Genomic DNA, 13,995 nt, shown 5'->3' on the forward strand with positions numbered 1-13,995 from the left:
GCTTGAGCATTGAGTTGCACGCATATCTCTTCCTCTTTTGACAAATTTTTGTAGTTGCTCCAATCAACTATAGGAAGAGGTATGCTTGCATCCACAATATGCTCAACAAAAGGACTAATATCTCTAAAAGCATTGAGTACATGTATTGACCAAGTTAGAAAGTTTGAACCATCATTTTGGAGAAGCACCGGCTCCAACTCGATAGACGTCGACATCCTTTTCTCACGGCGGTGAAGCTTTAAGTGAGAACCTCGCTCTGATACAAATTGAAAGGACCTAAGATGCCGCCTAGAGGGGGGTGAATAGGCGTTTCTGAAAATTAACACCTTTAAATGCAGAAACAATTAGTAAAGGGAGTTTCCAAATTGGAAACTCTAAATAAGAGTAATACCACCCCTCACAAGTTAGCCACACAGTGTACAAGGTATAAAGAATATATCTAGAAGCTACAACTCTGCAACACAAAGTTAGAACAGCGAATTAATATTTTCAGCACAGAGCTCTAATACCGGACGTGTCCGGTATGCACGGTTTCTGTAGAACAGCCCCGAACTTGCTCCTTTCGATTTCTATCTTCAAACCAAACTGCAGGTACCTACTAAAGATGACAGTAAACACAGAGAACCTGCACAAGAGCTGGAGCAACACAAATATCAAATGAAATGCGAATTGAGACATGATATTTGTTTTACCGAAGTTCGGACTCGTTCGAGTCCTACTCTCCGTTGAGGGGGCTACGGGCAACCCAGCAAAGGTCAACCCTAGAGGGTACCACGAAGGTCACTCTAGCCGGAGTCTTTTCCAACTCCTTTTCCTCCTTTCACTAAATGATTCCGAGGCGGCGGAATCAACCGTTACAAACTTTCCGAAGCAACCACAATCTCTCGGTTGCTCTCCGGCGACGCCTAGCCGTCTAGGACTGAAGAGTCCAAGAGTAACAAATGCGAATCACGAGATTGACAATATGCACAAGTGCTCAAGTGGTGGCTTGCTCTCTTTTTCAAATTCTCTCTTAACCCACAAATTGATTTTGCAATTTGGATCACACACTCACTAAGAGAGAGTTTAGGAGAGTTGGCAAGGCTCAAAAACGTGTGTCTATCTCAGCAGAATCAGCAGCCTCCAAAGGTGGAGGCTTGGGGGTATTTATAGCCCCCTTAAAAAACTAGCCATTTTATAGCCGTTGCCATATCGGACACGTCCGGTATGCAGTATGACTTACACTGCGCCAACGGTAACTAAGTTACAGTGAAGTTGTGAGGCGTCGGAACTCCCGATGAATGCCGGGACTTCCGACCGTCGGAACTCCCGACTCACGTCGGAACTCCCGACCCTTAGCAAATTTGAAAAACATGTAACTGAGTTAAAGTTAGTGAGGTGTCGGAACTCCCGACCCTCAAGGCTTTTGGAAACTAGCCGTTGGCTTCTGGTCATGCATACCGGACACGTCCGGTATGAATACCGGACACGTCCGGTAATGCCAGACCAGCAAGAAATCAGTTAGCTCTTTTGTCTCTCAAATACTTAAAACTCACATGGGTTGGCTTAAGCACTTATGAATAATTATCTATCAACATGATGCATCCCTCTTAATAGTACGGCATACCTATTAAACTCAAGATCAAAGGAAACATGAATTTATACCACTTGAGTTGATCTCTTTCGAGTTGATGCCGTCCCTTCCAATCTTCATCAAGTAAGGGTGCAAACATGTTGATGTTGATTTTTTCACTTGAGCATAGCCATCTTGAGCATGTGACTTGATTCCATTCATCAAATTTGAATAATCCCAAATGTATCAAGTCACTTCCATCAAACACTCCATTATAGATTTGATCCTTCACATCAATATGACCATCTTAGCTTGATTAGTACCTCAACTAAATGCAAGTACTTTCTTCTTCACCCTAGCTAGGTTCTTCGGCCACCAAGCCGTCGCTTGCCCTTCACCCTTGCTTAGTACCTCGAAGCCTTTCCTTGCTATCTTCACCATCTCAAGCCATCAAGTCACATCTTGTGTTGAATCATCCATTCATATGTATTGTTATCTTTTTCATTTTAATTTAGCAAGCTTCAAATATGAGACCATTCCATATGCAATCCCTCATGTCTCATTAACTAATAATCACGAGCTTGCTTTCACATAGTACATGGAAATCCCACAATAAATAAGCCTTCACATGAATTCCATTTGCATTGTTGTCTTGTGCTTGAACTAGATTGTTTATACAACAACATATCATTTTGGCTTTCATTAAGTACCTATGAGATAACCTATTACCTGTCCACACTTAGCAAACGGGTTAGTCCTTTAATCACGTTGCCATTCAATCATCCAAAACCCACTAAAGGGCTAGATGCACTTTCAAACGCCCCACTGTCAATTATGCTCAACCCTAAAATATGTAATGGAGTAGAAAATTAGGCATTTACAACATAGTTACATGTAGTTGTAGGCTAGAACTATGAATGATTTGTCTTGTTGGGCAAGCAAGCCCATTGTCAATTCATCGGTGGTGCTATTGTCCCGTATTGTCTTCTAACTATACATCACTGGGTTCAAGAAGGCTATGTTAATCTCTCTCAACAGAAGAGATGCAATATTTGTCTACCATAGTTCACTCCCACATTTGAAGTTGTGTCTCCATTGATGATCTCAGCATAAAGAACCTGGTATTGTGCATCCTATCATCCCTCATGTGACCGCTAAGATGAAGTTCATGATGATTTACTCAAATTATTCCAAAGAGGTGAGTGGTACAAACATCTTGGATCTCACCAATAGAGATGGGAGCTTAACTTCATGGAAAATGCTTATGTGTCTAGGTATTTATCATGGCTCCACACATAACAATTGCGAACTACTAACTTGAAGGAGCCTCCATAACTGAAATGACGGCAAAGAATCTCACACTCCCTAATCCCTTACCTCCTGATCTTAATCCCTTGCTCAAACTAAGCACCCGTTGCTAGAGACTCATCGGATGATTCTTCAGTTATTGGATGACCTGATAACCTGCCGGACACACTTCGGTGGACAAAGAACTTAGTGGTTAGAAATTACGTGTTCACGAGTTTTTGTGCCTCTCACTGGTTTGTAAAGATTCTTTTGAATATAGAGACATTTTGAAGCATAAGAATTCACATACCCCTTGTAGTATAGCATTTCTAAAATCATATTAAAAAAAATATTGTTAAATCATATGTAGGTCTATATGCTGCAAACATTTGAAATTAGAGGAGGTCAATTGTCACTTTGCATCTTATGATTGAAAGCTTATCCAAAACTTGTGAAATTCATTAGAGCAACTCCAAGAGAGGAGCTATCTTGGTGTTGGAGTCAAATTTTAGAAATTTTTGTAAAAAATAGGGCTCCAACAACTTTTCTATCCTGTGTTCCAAAATAACAAGTCATGTATTCAGGACTTCTCGCTCGCTACATATAGCATGCCGTATCCGCTAGCCATTCGCCTCCCCGCGTTAATTCTCGCTGCCTCGCTGGCCGTTTCCCACACGGATGAATTTTCCCTGCACGCTGCCAACCGCGTCATCTTCCTTCCCCGTCCATGCAGCTCCCGTCGGACGGCCATGTCCGCGTGGCTCCTTGCACGTCGTCGGCCTCCCGCACAGTGCCCGCCTTGGACACAAGCTTAGCTGGGACTGCCACCGATTGGATGACGATGCGAGACATGGAAGTACATTATCATTACTTGATGAAACTTGATGACGTGGCAGTTTTAAATATAGCCAAGGAAAAATTTACACAAGCTGTTGTAGAACTCGACTTTTTTTAGAAGGTTTTTATTTTACAAACTGGCTCAATCATATAATTTGACATCTACTTTTAGATGGAGTCTTGGAGTTGCTCTTAGCCCCTTGGCTATTTTGTTATTAATTCCCAAAAATACACTTAGGGGGTGTAGATGCACATGTTAACAGTTCTGAAATACATCCAGATGCTCAATGGGGCATGTTAGGCTATATATAGGAATGATATTTTTCCTTACCAGTTATATCGCTGGGTAGTTATATCGTTGGGTAGCTTTTATATCATGCACGCCTGTGTTTTTTTTGTTTACTGATCAAAAGCAAACAAAACAAGAGAAATGGTTACAGCGGTCCCTTGTTGGCGGTGATGCAGAGTCATGGAAGTACATTATCATTACCGACGAATATGCGAGCTGTTTTTTTGAAGGCAATTACCCTTGATTTCGCTACTGAGCGAAAACTTGGTGGCTCAGTATTTGGAACAGTGTACAAGGTATGATTGGGCCCTATGATTATAATAATTATTTCCGATACAAAAATCATCCTAGTAAATACTAATTCATTGGAGGTTCAACAGGGGATTCTGCCAACAGGCGGCGTAATTTCAGTAAAAAGGCTTGATGAAAATGAACCAGTGCGTGCTGCCATAACATTTGAAACTGAGGTTAAAAATCTTATGGCGCTTAAGCACAAAAATATAGTACAGCTGGTGGGATTCTGCCATGAAGCGCAGAAGAAAGTGATTCAGCATAGAGGAAAATATGTAATTGTTGACGCGATTGAAAGCTGTCTGTGCTATGAATATCTAGCTAAGGGAAGTCTCGAGAAACAACTTTATGGTATGTAATGAACTATATCCAACACGCTTGTCTTTCTTTCTCTATTATTCCTACTAGTGTCAAATTAAAAGAGATATTATTTTCAATATTCATTTATTGCTACTACTGTAAGCAAGTACTATATATCTTAGAGTACTTACAATTCATTAGTACACTTTCTTTACTTTGTACTTCTTCAGTGCACACTAGTTCAATTGACTGGGACACACGATTCAAAATAATCAAGGGGATCTGCCAGGGTTTACATTTCCTTCATAAGGAATTGGATCGCCCCCTTGTTCACATGAGTCTTGTGCCTAACTCTATATGGTTCGATGATAACTGGGTGCCAAAGCTTGCCAATTTTGGTCTCTCGAGACTCTTTGGACAAGAGCAGACCCGGATGTACACAATCAATGTTATGGGACAAAAGTAAGTCGAAACAAACAGTGAAACATGATTTTTATCCAAATTATATAAAGTAAATGACATTTGATTCTTTGATAAACTCTTGCAGTGGATACATGGCTCCCGAATATCTATACAGGGGCGAAATATCCACCATGTCAGACATATATAGTTTAGGCATGCTTATTATGGAGATCACGACTAGAGAGAACTGTGCAGTCTATGACTCTGAAGACAAAGCTGCAAGGAAATTTGTCGACAATGTAAGACAGCCTTCCTTGGTTCAAACATCAGTTTTATAGTCTTTCCATGCATTCAGTTAGTACAATATCACCAAGAATCAAATCCTATTAATTCTTAGGTACAAGAAAACTGGAAGACAGATGAACAAATAATATACAGGTACCCATTATTAGATGCAAATGGCCTCCAGCAAGTAAAAGCATGCATCTTAATTGCGATGAAGTGTGTGGAGCCTGATCGGAACAAGAGACCTTCCATAGTGGATATTGTTGATAAGCTCAATGGGAAACGTATGCTAATTTTTGACCAGGTATGAACACTTGAGGCATCTTCATTCGGACGATTTATGTTCATCAGTTCATTCGGTTTCATTACATTGCTCTGTCTGAAATTTTTAGCACGTATCCTTGTTGGTAAGATAAGAATAGGTAGTGCACCGTATTGATATATTGTTAGTAAACAGCAGTAGGTGCCTTTTTCAAATTTCTCGTCAAAAAGCGCTTGTGTTCTCCCGGCTAACTTGGCAACGTTTTTTTCTGCGTCTGCAGATAAGGGCCGATAGTTCATCTCCAGATGAGATAACGCCCACGTCCTCTGTGCAGCTTTACGTTGACCCTCCGCAGCTTCGCTTCCCCTTCAAGCAAAATAAATCGTTCTCATGTCCACTGCGTCTAATCAACAGGACAGACGACTACGTCGCTGCTAAGCTTCTCACGAACAACCCAAAGCGATACGTCGCTGCTACGTTGCTGTGCGGAGTTGTGCCACCGCGGTCCACTTACACCCTTGTCGTCACAATGAAGGGGCACGAGCAACTTCTTGCTGACGAAGTCCTTTCTCTAGAAAGCTGTATTGTCCATAAAGGCGTCAACGTCGAGAATGCCGACCTACACTCAGTAGGTATCACATTATTTAAGAACATTTTTAAAGAAGCGAAAGGGTTGGGGGCTGACAATGTGCATGAGCACAAGCTCAAGGTTGTGTTTGACTTACCGAAAGAGGCAACTTTTGACCAGGTAAGCCCGGCATGTTATGTAAACACATAAAACATGTCAAGATGTACTTCCTTCGTATCAAAAAGTAGTCAATTCATAGTATCAAGGCAAACCATCTCGAATTTGACCAATTTTGATAAAAAAAAAATCAATACTTACAATATCAAAGAAGTATCGTTACGCTATTTAGTATATATACTTTCACATGGTATGTATTTCCTCCAGCCCAAAATAACAACACATCTCATTTTTCGTGCAGTCAATTTTTTTTAAAGATTAATTAGATTTATAAAAAATATTATCAACATGTGTATCTCCTAATATGTTTATTATGAAATATATTCCACTATTAATCTAATGATACTTATTGTGCATTAAAAATATTTATGTTTTATACATATATATTTGAAATCAAACCTAACAAAGTTTGACTTTTTGAAAACTGAATGCAATAATTTTGGGACGGATAAAGTATTTGGTATCATAAATATTGATACTTTTAATTATAAACTTGGTTAAACTTTAAATAATTTTACTAGGAGTAGAACTAGAATTGTATTCTTGTCCTGACGGAGGTGATATACTATACTAAACTAACATATATTCCCGTAAACTTCATCTTGTTTTCTGATGTTGTGGTAAATGGTGATCTGGCAGCCGTTCCAGTACGAAATTGAGGTAGCATCCTTCTCTCTCATTGCAACATTGCCTTTTACGTACACAATGGAGCTTTTTCACTAATGGTGATGGTCGGTGTTCCACTATTTTGGCTGATCAGATCATATCCAATAAGAAGTTTTCACAGGTGTTGTGTGTGGAAGTGCATCCAGTGGAGCCGTGGTTAGTGTGTGGTAGTTTGAGTGGCGTTATTCTCTCTTTTGTCTAGGTTGATTAGGGCCTGTTTAGTTACCAAAATTTTTTGCGCAGTACCCATTACATTGAATCTTGCGGCACATGCATGGAGTACTAAATGTAGACGAAAAAAAACTAATTGCACAGTTGGGTGAGAAATCGCGAGACGAAACTTTCGAACCTAATTAGTCCATAATTAGACACTAATTGCCAAATACAAACGAAAGTGTTACAGTAGCCAAAACCCAAAAAAAATTGCATCTAAACGCGCCCTTAGTCTTTCCTGCCTTTAAATTTCGCAATGTGTATGCAGGATAATGACGAGCCATCAGGGGGGAGACATTTATATTTGGGACTACCAGGAACAGGTATATTTCAACTAGATGAAATAAGTCCTCATGCTTTGTATATAAATGTCTACAGGTTCTCCTAGTGATGTGAGGTTCTCCTAGTGTTTAGCATTCAACATTTAGTATGAGCTCTTTTCTGCCAAATGCCTCCTAGTGAGGATTCATTCCCATGTGCTAGGATTCGTGATAGTGTTTTTACTACTACTTAGTGCACTATGAGACTTCCACCATTTTGGTAGTGAATAATGCATAAAACTAAATAAGTTCTTGTATCTGCAGGAAATAGAGAGCTGCTTCGACTTTACACAGAGACCGGGTTTGATTTCTGACATCAGTATTTTTTTTTATTTGCCTCAACTCCAATGCTATTGGTAATTATTTTAACTACAGTGAGTTCAGTCAAATTCATTGAACAAGAGGAATGCCTTGTGGCTGGTGATGGCGATGGGATTATCTACGTATACAGCTACGATACAGACGAAAAGGTCACAAGCATTGAAGCTCACGAGGGTAACATCAGGTCATTGGTTGTACATCCCACTGATCCTCTTGTGCTCTCGTCGTCCGACGACCACCTGATAAAGATTTGGGACTGGGAGAAGGGCTGGGAGTGTATTCGAACATTAGAGGGCCACTCTGACACAGTGATGCAAGTGGTTTTCAACCCAGTGGACACCGACAGTTTTGCCAGTGCATCCTTGGACCAAACAATCAAGGTACCATTTGATTTAGGTCTTAGTAGTCACCAAGGAGAGAGCCATCTAACTATATATTATCCGAGTTTATTTCGCTCATGCAACTTAAACACCAAGAACTTTTAACCACCGATCTGTAAACACCAGACAAGCTTGGCCATCAAGATGGTTTTGTGTTTCTCGAAAACAAAAGGTATACTGTTCTAAATAAAACAGTCATAACTAATTATTTTACATCACAAAATTATGAAACCTATATGATTATTTTTTTACAAGTATAAACTATCTATTGGTACTCTGGTTGGAGTTATTTTGATTTTAGTCACTAGTCCATCAACGACCCGTGCTCCCGCACGGGCTAACTTTGAGATACTTAAGTAATAGAAAACCCTGTTTATTTAATATATATTAACTAATAAAAATTACTTTATACAATTAACTTTTATTTCAATCTAGATTTAGATCGTTGTGTGGCACTGGTGATAATGTAACATTAATTGTTTTTTGAAGTGGGTGTAACATTAATTTGATTCTACGGTTGTTTATTTTCTTTTTCTTCCTTTGTTTTGTGTCCCAGTATGGCAGACTTTTAGCCTGTTCGGTAGGCCGTAAACAATCGTGGATTATTTACTGCTGGCTGGTTTGGCTGGTTTGGTGTGAGAGAAAAATACTGTTCCAGCTTATAATCCAGGATCGTTTACGACCGTATAAGCCCAGCCGAACAGGCTGTTTGTCTATTATTAGCATGTTGGATGTCCCTCTTTATGAATTGAACTGTATGGATATAGAACAAATTAGAACGTTAATTCTACCTGCAAATATGAGTTAGTCCTCTAACCATGATCTCGCATGGGATAGAATTGTGGGAGACATAAGGAGAAGGATTAATTATTGTTTAACATCTCAAACTAATAAAAATTACTTATATTAAATTACACATTTTACACTTTGTTCATTCTCCAACACAATAGACACAATAGATATTTTGTACTCTCTATCTAGTTGTGATAACCAAATGTTTTGTCATCCATATCCATAGTTTGTTCCTTTTCATGGCACCTTTTATTTTTAATGCACATTTATTTCAAACATTAGATTAAACTGTGATGGCTGTTGTTGCAGCTCATATCTTATGACTCCATGAATCTAAGTTTAATTGCTACTTCTTTTATATTCTCATGTTAAATCAAAATTCTTGTACTTATTGTACATTTTATTAACTCTCATTTGTAATTTTTAAAATAAGGATATGTTAGGCCACCAGAAACTACAATATTAAGGACTACAATGCCATAAATAACATTTAAAATCGGCACTACATCAATTAAGATCCATGGTAGAGCTTGATCTAAGATCATGGATGGCGTAGAGGTGCTAACATGGAGAGCACATAAATACCAAAGTCTTATAATGATTGTTTACCATAAAAGAATCTCAAATACCAGTAAGATATAGCTACATGTGGTATGGACTAACCTACCTCACTTCTCAAGATGTTTTAATTATTTCAAGAAATTATATGTGCAGTAATGCTTATATAATCAATATAGTCATACCAAACGTTTTAGTTAGAATGTATAAATAGCTAAGGCATAAACTTTTATAAATTATATGTCATGGTCATTAATATAAATTTTAAATAACTTGTTAGTATCATTAGTATATGAAATAAAATATTTTCATGATTACTAAAACATAATATATAGTTATTTTTATACATTTGTGTGTTACATGATGGTACATTAGATATATTTACTTTAATCAAATTTTAATATAATTGCATAATATATAAACATTTTAAAGCTAAAACTCTAGTTTTTATTGTATCTTTTATTAAAATTTAGGTTCTTTATTTTATTAAAAATTCCGGGTCTGAACACGTCAATTTTCACAACAGCCCAAATGGTCATTTCAGCTTGCACCACCACACTTAAGATGTTGGATTTCATTATGTCAAAACATTATGTGTAGTATTATATATAATATAGACTGCTTAAAATTAAAATAAGAATATTAGTTTATTAGTTAAAATATATAAACTTATTTAATATAATGACTTAAAAATTTATTATTGTAGAGTATCCATATATCTTTAAGTGAATTATCATTGTCATTGCTATCTGTTATTAAAGGAACATTTCATAAGTTATTAGAATAAGTATTTCACTTAACAGATACATATAGTACTTTATGAATATTGGGTGATATTTCATAATATATATATTTATTAATAACATGAGGATTTGAGATATTTTTTATTTACTTTTTTTTATAATGGATTGAGGTTGATAATTTACTTTACATTACCTTTAATAGTGGCATATATGATAATTTGAATGCAAACTTAGTAGTTATTTTACATTATCTTTTATAATGGTAGATGCGAGTAATATATAAAAATTTTAGGAGATTATTTTAAATTATCTTTCGTAATGGCTGAGATGGATACTTTTGGTATAAATTTAGATGGTTATTTTGAATTGTCACTCATAATTAAAACATGGTTGATTTAGATGCAAATTTAAGAGTTATGTTGAATTATCTTCAATCGATGTACAATAAAAACAATATAACAAATGCCAAACAAATGGTTTATTGTTTCCGTGCTATAGAAAAAAAATTTCTCGTTTTTCTAGACTGACACAGCTCTTTTACTGGTAGTCTAGGTCAAGTGTACCTTTTCTGTTCGGGTTGATATTACTAGACAAACTTTATTTCTATTTGATTTTTTATTAAAAGATTAACCAACCGGAAACATCATGGGTTGATATCCTATTAATACATATACTTTATTAATATATTAACCAACCATTACGTGATCCGTAGTGCCTATTAGATATTTTATTAATCAACGGCCGATTAGTATTTCCTCCTATGTGGCCAGATTAGTTTTTTTGGACATTGATATTTTAGGCTAACCGTTAACATAATGACTAATATTTTATAATATGTTAACTAACTTTTAACCTGATCACAAATTCCTATTATATTAGATATTTTATTAATCAACGGCCGAACAATATTTTCTCCCGTGCGGCCAGATTTGTTTTTAGGCAATTATATTTTAGGCTATTTTCTATTTATAACGATGGAGGTGAGTAAGTTTCTTTAAATAAAATAGATCTAATGGTTATAAATAGTTAGAGTCTTCTGATTAATGGTCAGATGTTTCTGATTAATGTGAGAATTTCTATTATTCATCTTTAATTTTCCTAGCGCGTCCGGTGAGAGTTAACATGGAGTCTCCGTTGAGGCCTCTAATTTATCTTCTTCTGATTTAACTTTTGGACACTTTTTAATGATAGATATATAATTTACATTTATCGGTTACTTTTGGTTATTTTAGTAATAATGGTGGTGGTAAAACTGAGTTGGACATTTAGAGGTGACCTTTGATTCGCTTAGTTAATTTTTTTTATGTTAGTGACGAAAGGATCAAGTAACATAAAAGTATTTTTGGAATTTTTTAATAATGTTAAATGTAGATCTAGACTTATGCTATTTTAATTATAATAAGGTGGTTTACTCAAGATCGAAATTTACTGTACAATATTTTTTATAATGGGAAAAGTGGTTTGTTAAGATAATGATTAGAAGTTTACTTTACATCATTTCTATAACGGTAGTGGTGCGCAATTTTGATCAAGATTTAGAGGTTACTTTAGACTAGTTTTGTAATGACATGGGTGTTATTATTTTAGAAAAAACAGATATAATCGCTTATTGTTAATGATGACAATAGTCTCCTCAATACAAGACCCAATGTTTCTGTCTTTTTAGAATTTATAATTTTTTTTCTTATTATGTCTCATGAGGATTAACAAGGACGCTCCATTAAGAACCTTTAGATTTCCAGTGTTGCACTGCTCGTTGCCATGTGCGTCATTTTTTAAATGATCTTTTGGCACTGTAATATAATTGGAGATTGACATAAAGGATGTAGTGACTGCTAGGAATAAAACATTTGGGGTTTAAAAAATATTTGGGTTTAAAATTTGTGGCATTGTAATATTTCTGTAATTTGAATTAATTTTGTTATGAATTTTAGAGAATAAATCAAACTTTTTATTTTGAGAAAATACAATGCCTCCTTTGAAGCTAGACAGATGGAAAAGTTATTTGTTTCGGTGGTTTGTGGTCAAAGTTTCCTTGGTGATAATACGTTGGATGGTTAGAAACGAACTTTTTTTTTGAACGGATGTTTCATGCAATGTAGGCTGGTTTGCTGTTAAGGACATCTGTGGTTACATTTTACACATGAAGGCTTATATTACTACAGAAAACTTATCCCAGGCAGGCAAATAGCGTTTACAGAGGCGGACATCGAATCCGCTTGCACGAAAACATCTGCGTTAATGAAGATGTTCGCAGACGGGAAATATGTGTAAATGAAATTCACAAAATAATAAAAAAAGATGGCCCGCGAGCCCAGTGGCCCACCAAGCCTATTGCCGAGGTCCACCGAGCCCGCTGCCGCTGCGACCGCCTGCGTTAATGTTTGGATAGTATCTCGCAAAATTATTTTTGTAATAGTGTTATTAATTGTGCTGTTTTGTTGTATGCCCTTGCAGATCTGGAATATATCTTCTTCTGAGTGCAAAAAAACACTGTCTGATCATCTGGTCGAACTGCCTTGTGTTCTAACCTACACGGGTGATACTGGACAGTGTTTGGTTACCGGCTCTTCGGATGGGACAACACAAGTATGTCATTTTTTTTACAACTACAACACTGCATTTGTGTGTATACTCCGTCCGTCCCTAAATAAATGTCGTTTTCGCTTCTGATAAACAACTTTGACTAAATATATATGAAAATATATTAATATTTAAGGTACAAAATTAATATTATTAGATAGATCGTTGAATATATTTTCATAATAATAAATTTGTTTAGAGATACAAATGTTGTATGTATTTTCTACAAATCCATTCAAACTTATGACACGGAAATCAAAAGCGACAGTTATTTAGCGACGAAGGAAGTACGTGATAGTGCTTCATCAATTTAATTTTTTTCCCGCAGATCTGGGACTTGGAGACAGAAACATGTGTTCAGACACTCGAAGGGCACACAGACCGTATCTCTTCTGTCTATCGTCACCCAGAACTTCCGTTACTACTCACAGGTTCGCATGATGGGACTGTCCGCACATGGAACTCCGATACATACAGGTATAAAGCATTGCCTGTTTGCTGTATGATCTCTGTGCGGTATAATAAAGGATTTGAGAAAAACTTCCCAATACTTTTCAAACCACGTGAAAATAATTAAATACGGCGTTATTAAAGCATAAAAGTGACGGCTTTCGTCCGCCAACATATTGAAAGGTGATAAGCTTTCTGTCAGTCTCTTTTTAATCTCCTTGTTGACGAACGTCAAAGAAAAAAAAAAGACTATTGTCTACCGCCCCTGCTCGACTGTGATATTCGAACAGCTGTAGCGGATGTGGAAGTTTATTTTCTTCTGCAAGGAATAGTAGATGTAGGCAGGTTTGCTTCAGGCCTTCAGCAGCAACAGTTCTCATCAGGCCCAAAAGTGAAGGGCATACACTTAATACCCGTCACTTTTTAATCTCATCAGTGATATGGTGAGCCAGTCTAAATGAGGATTTAATGAGAGTTTCATAGTCATTAAATAAGCTGACGTGGCACAGTATTAATAAAGAGTGATTTATAAAAGTTTTATGGGATGAAATGAGTTTCATGGATATGAAACTTATTTAAAGTGTTTTCAACACATGCGAGTCTTAGAAACGGTGACATGAAACCCCCACTAAGAGTGGCCTAACAACTAAAAGTGAAGCATGTCCACTCTGTCAGGCAGCCAACTTTTACATAGCCAAAAGTGATGGACGCAATCAAGG

General features: G+C 36.7%; 1 protein-coding gene across 5 annotated transcripts in view; it reads left to right on the forward strand.

Annotated features, from left to right (window-relative positions):
* The window catches only part of LOC136486651 (receptor like protein kinase S.2-like), a 61,935-nt gene that overhangs the window by 37,261 nt on the left and 10,679 nt on the right, over window positions 1–13,995 (forward strand). For 3 of the 5 annotated variants that reach the window (XM_066483604.1, XM_066483603.1, XM_066483607.1), the window contains 14 exons: window positions 2,661–2,750; window positions 4,142–4,261; window positions 4,346–4,607; window positions 4,787–5,018; window positions 5,104–5,257; window positions 5,356–5,547; window positions 5,786–6,253; window positions 6,890–6,910; window positions 7,011–7,072; window positions 7,398–7,452; window positions 7,714–7,750; window positions 7,825–8,150; window positions 12,701–12,832; window positions 13,155–13,303. In XM_066483604.1, the coding sequence (XP_066339701.1) occupies window positions 2,661–2,750; window positions 4,142–4,261; window positions 4,346–4,607; window positions 4,787–5,018; window positions 5,104–5,257; window positions 5,356–5,547; window positions 5,786–6,253; window positions 6,890–6,910; window positions 7,011–7,072; window positions 7,398–7,452; window positions 7,714–7,750; window positions 7,825–8,150; window positions 12,701–12,832; window positions 13,155–13,303 (2,300 nt within the window). Of the gene's footprint in view, window positions 1–2,660; window positions 2,751–4,102; window positions 4,262–4,345; window positions 4,608–4,786; window positions 5,019–5,103; window positions 5,258–5,355; window positions 5,548–5,785; window positions 6,254–6,889; window positions 6,911–7,010; window positions 7,073–7,397; window positions 7,453–7,713; window positions 7,751–7,824; window positions 8,151–12,700; window positions 12,833–13,154; window positions 13,304–13,995 lie in introns of all 5 variants that reach the window. The other 2 variants (XM_066483605.1, XM_066483606.1) reach the window with 2 other exon arrangements.

Source organism: Miscanthus floridulus, chromosome 10, assembly GCF_019320115.1.
Source record: "Miscanthus floridulus cultivar M001 chromosome 10, ASM1932011v1, whole genome shotgun sequence".
Classification (NCBI taxonomy): Eukaryota; Viridiplantae; Streptophyta; class Magnoliopsida; order Poales; family Poaceae; genus Miscanthus; species Miscanthus floridulus.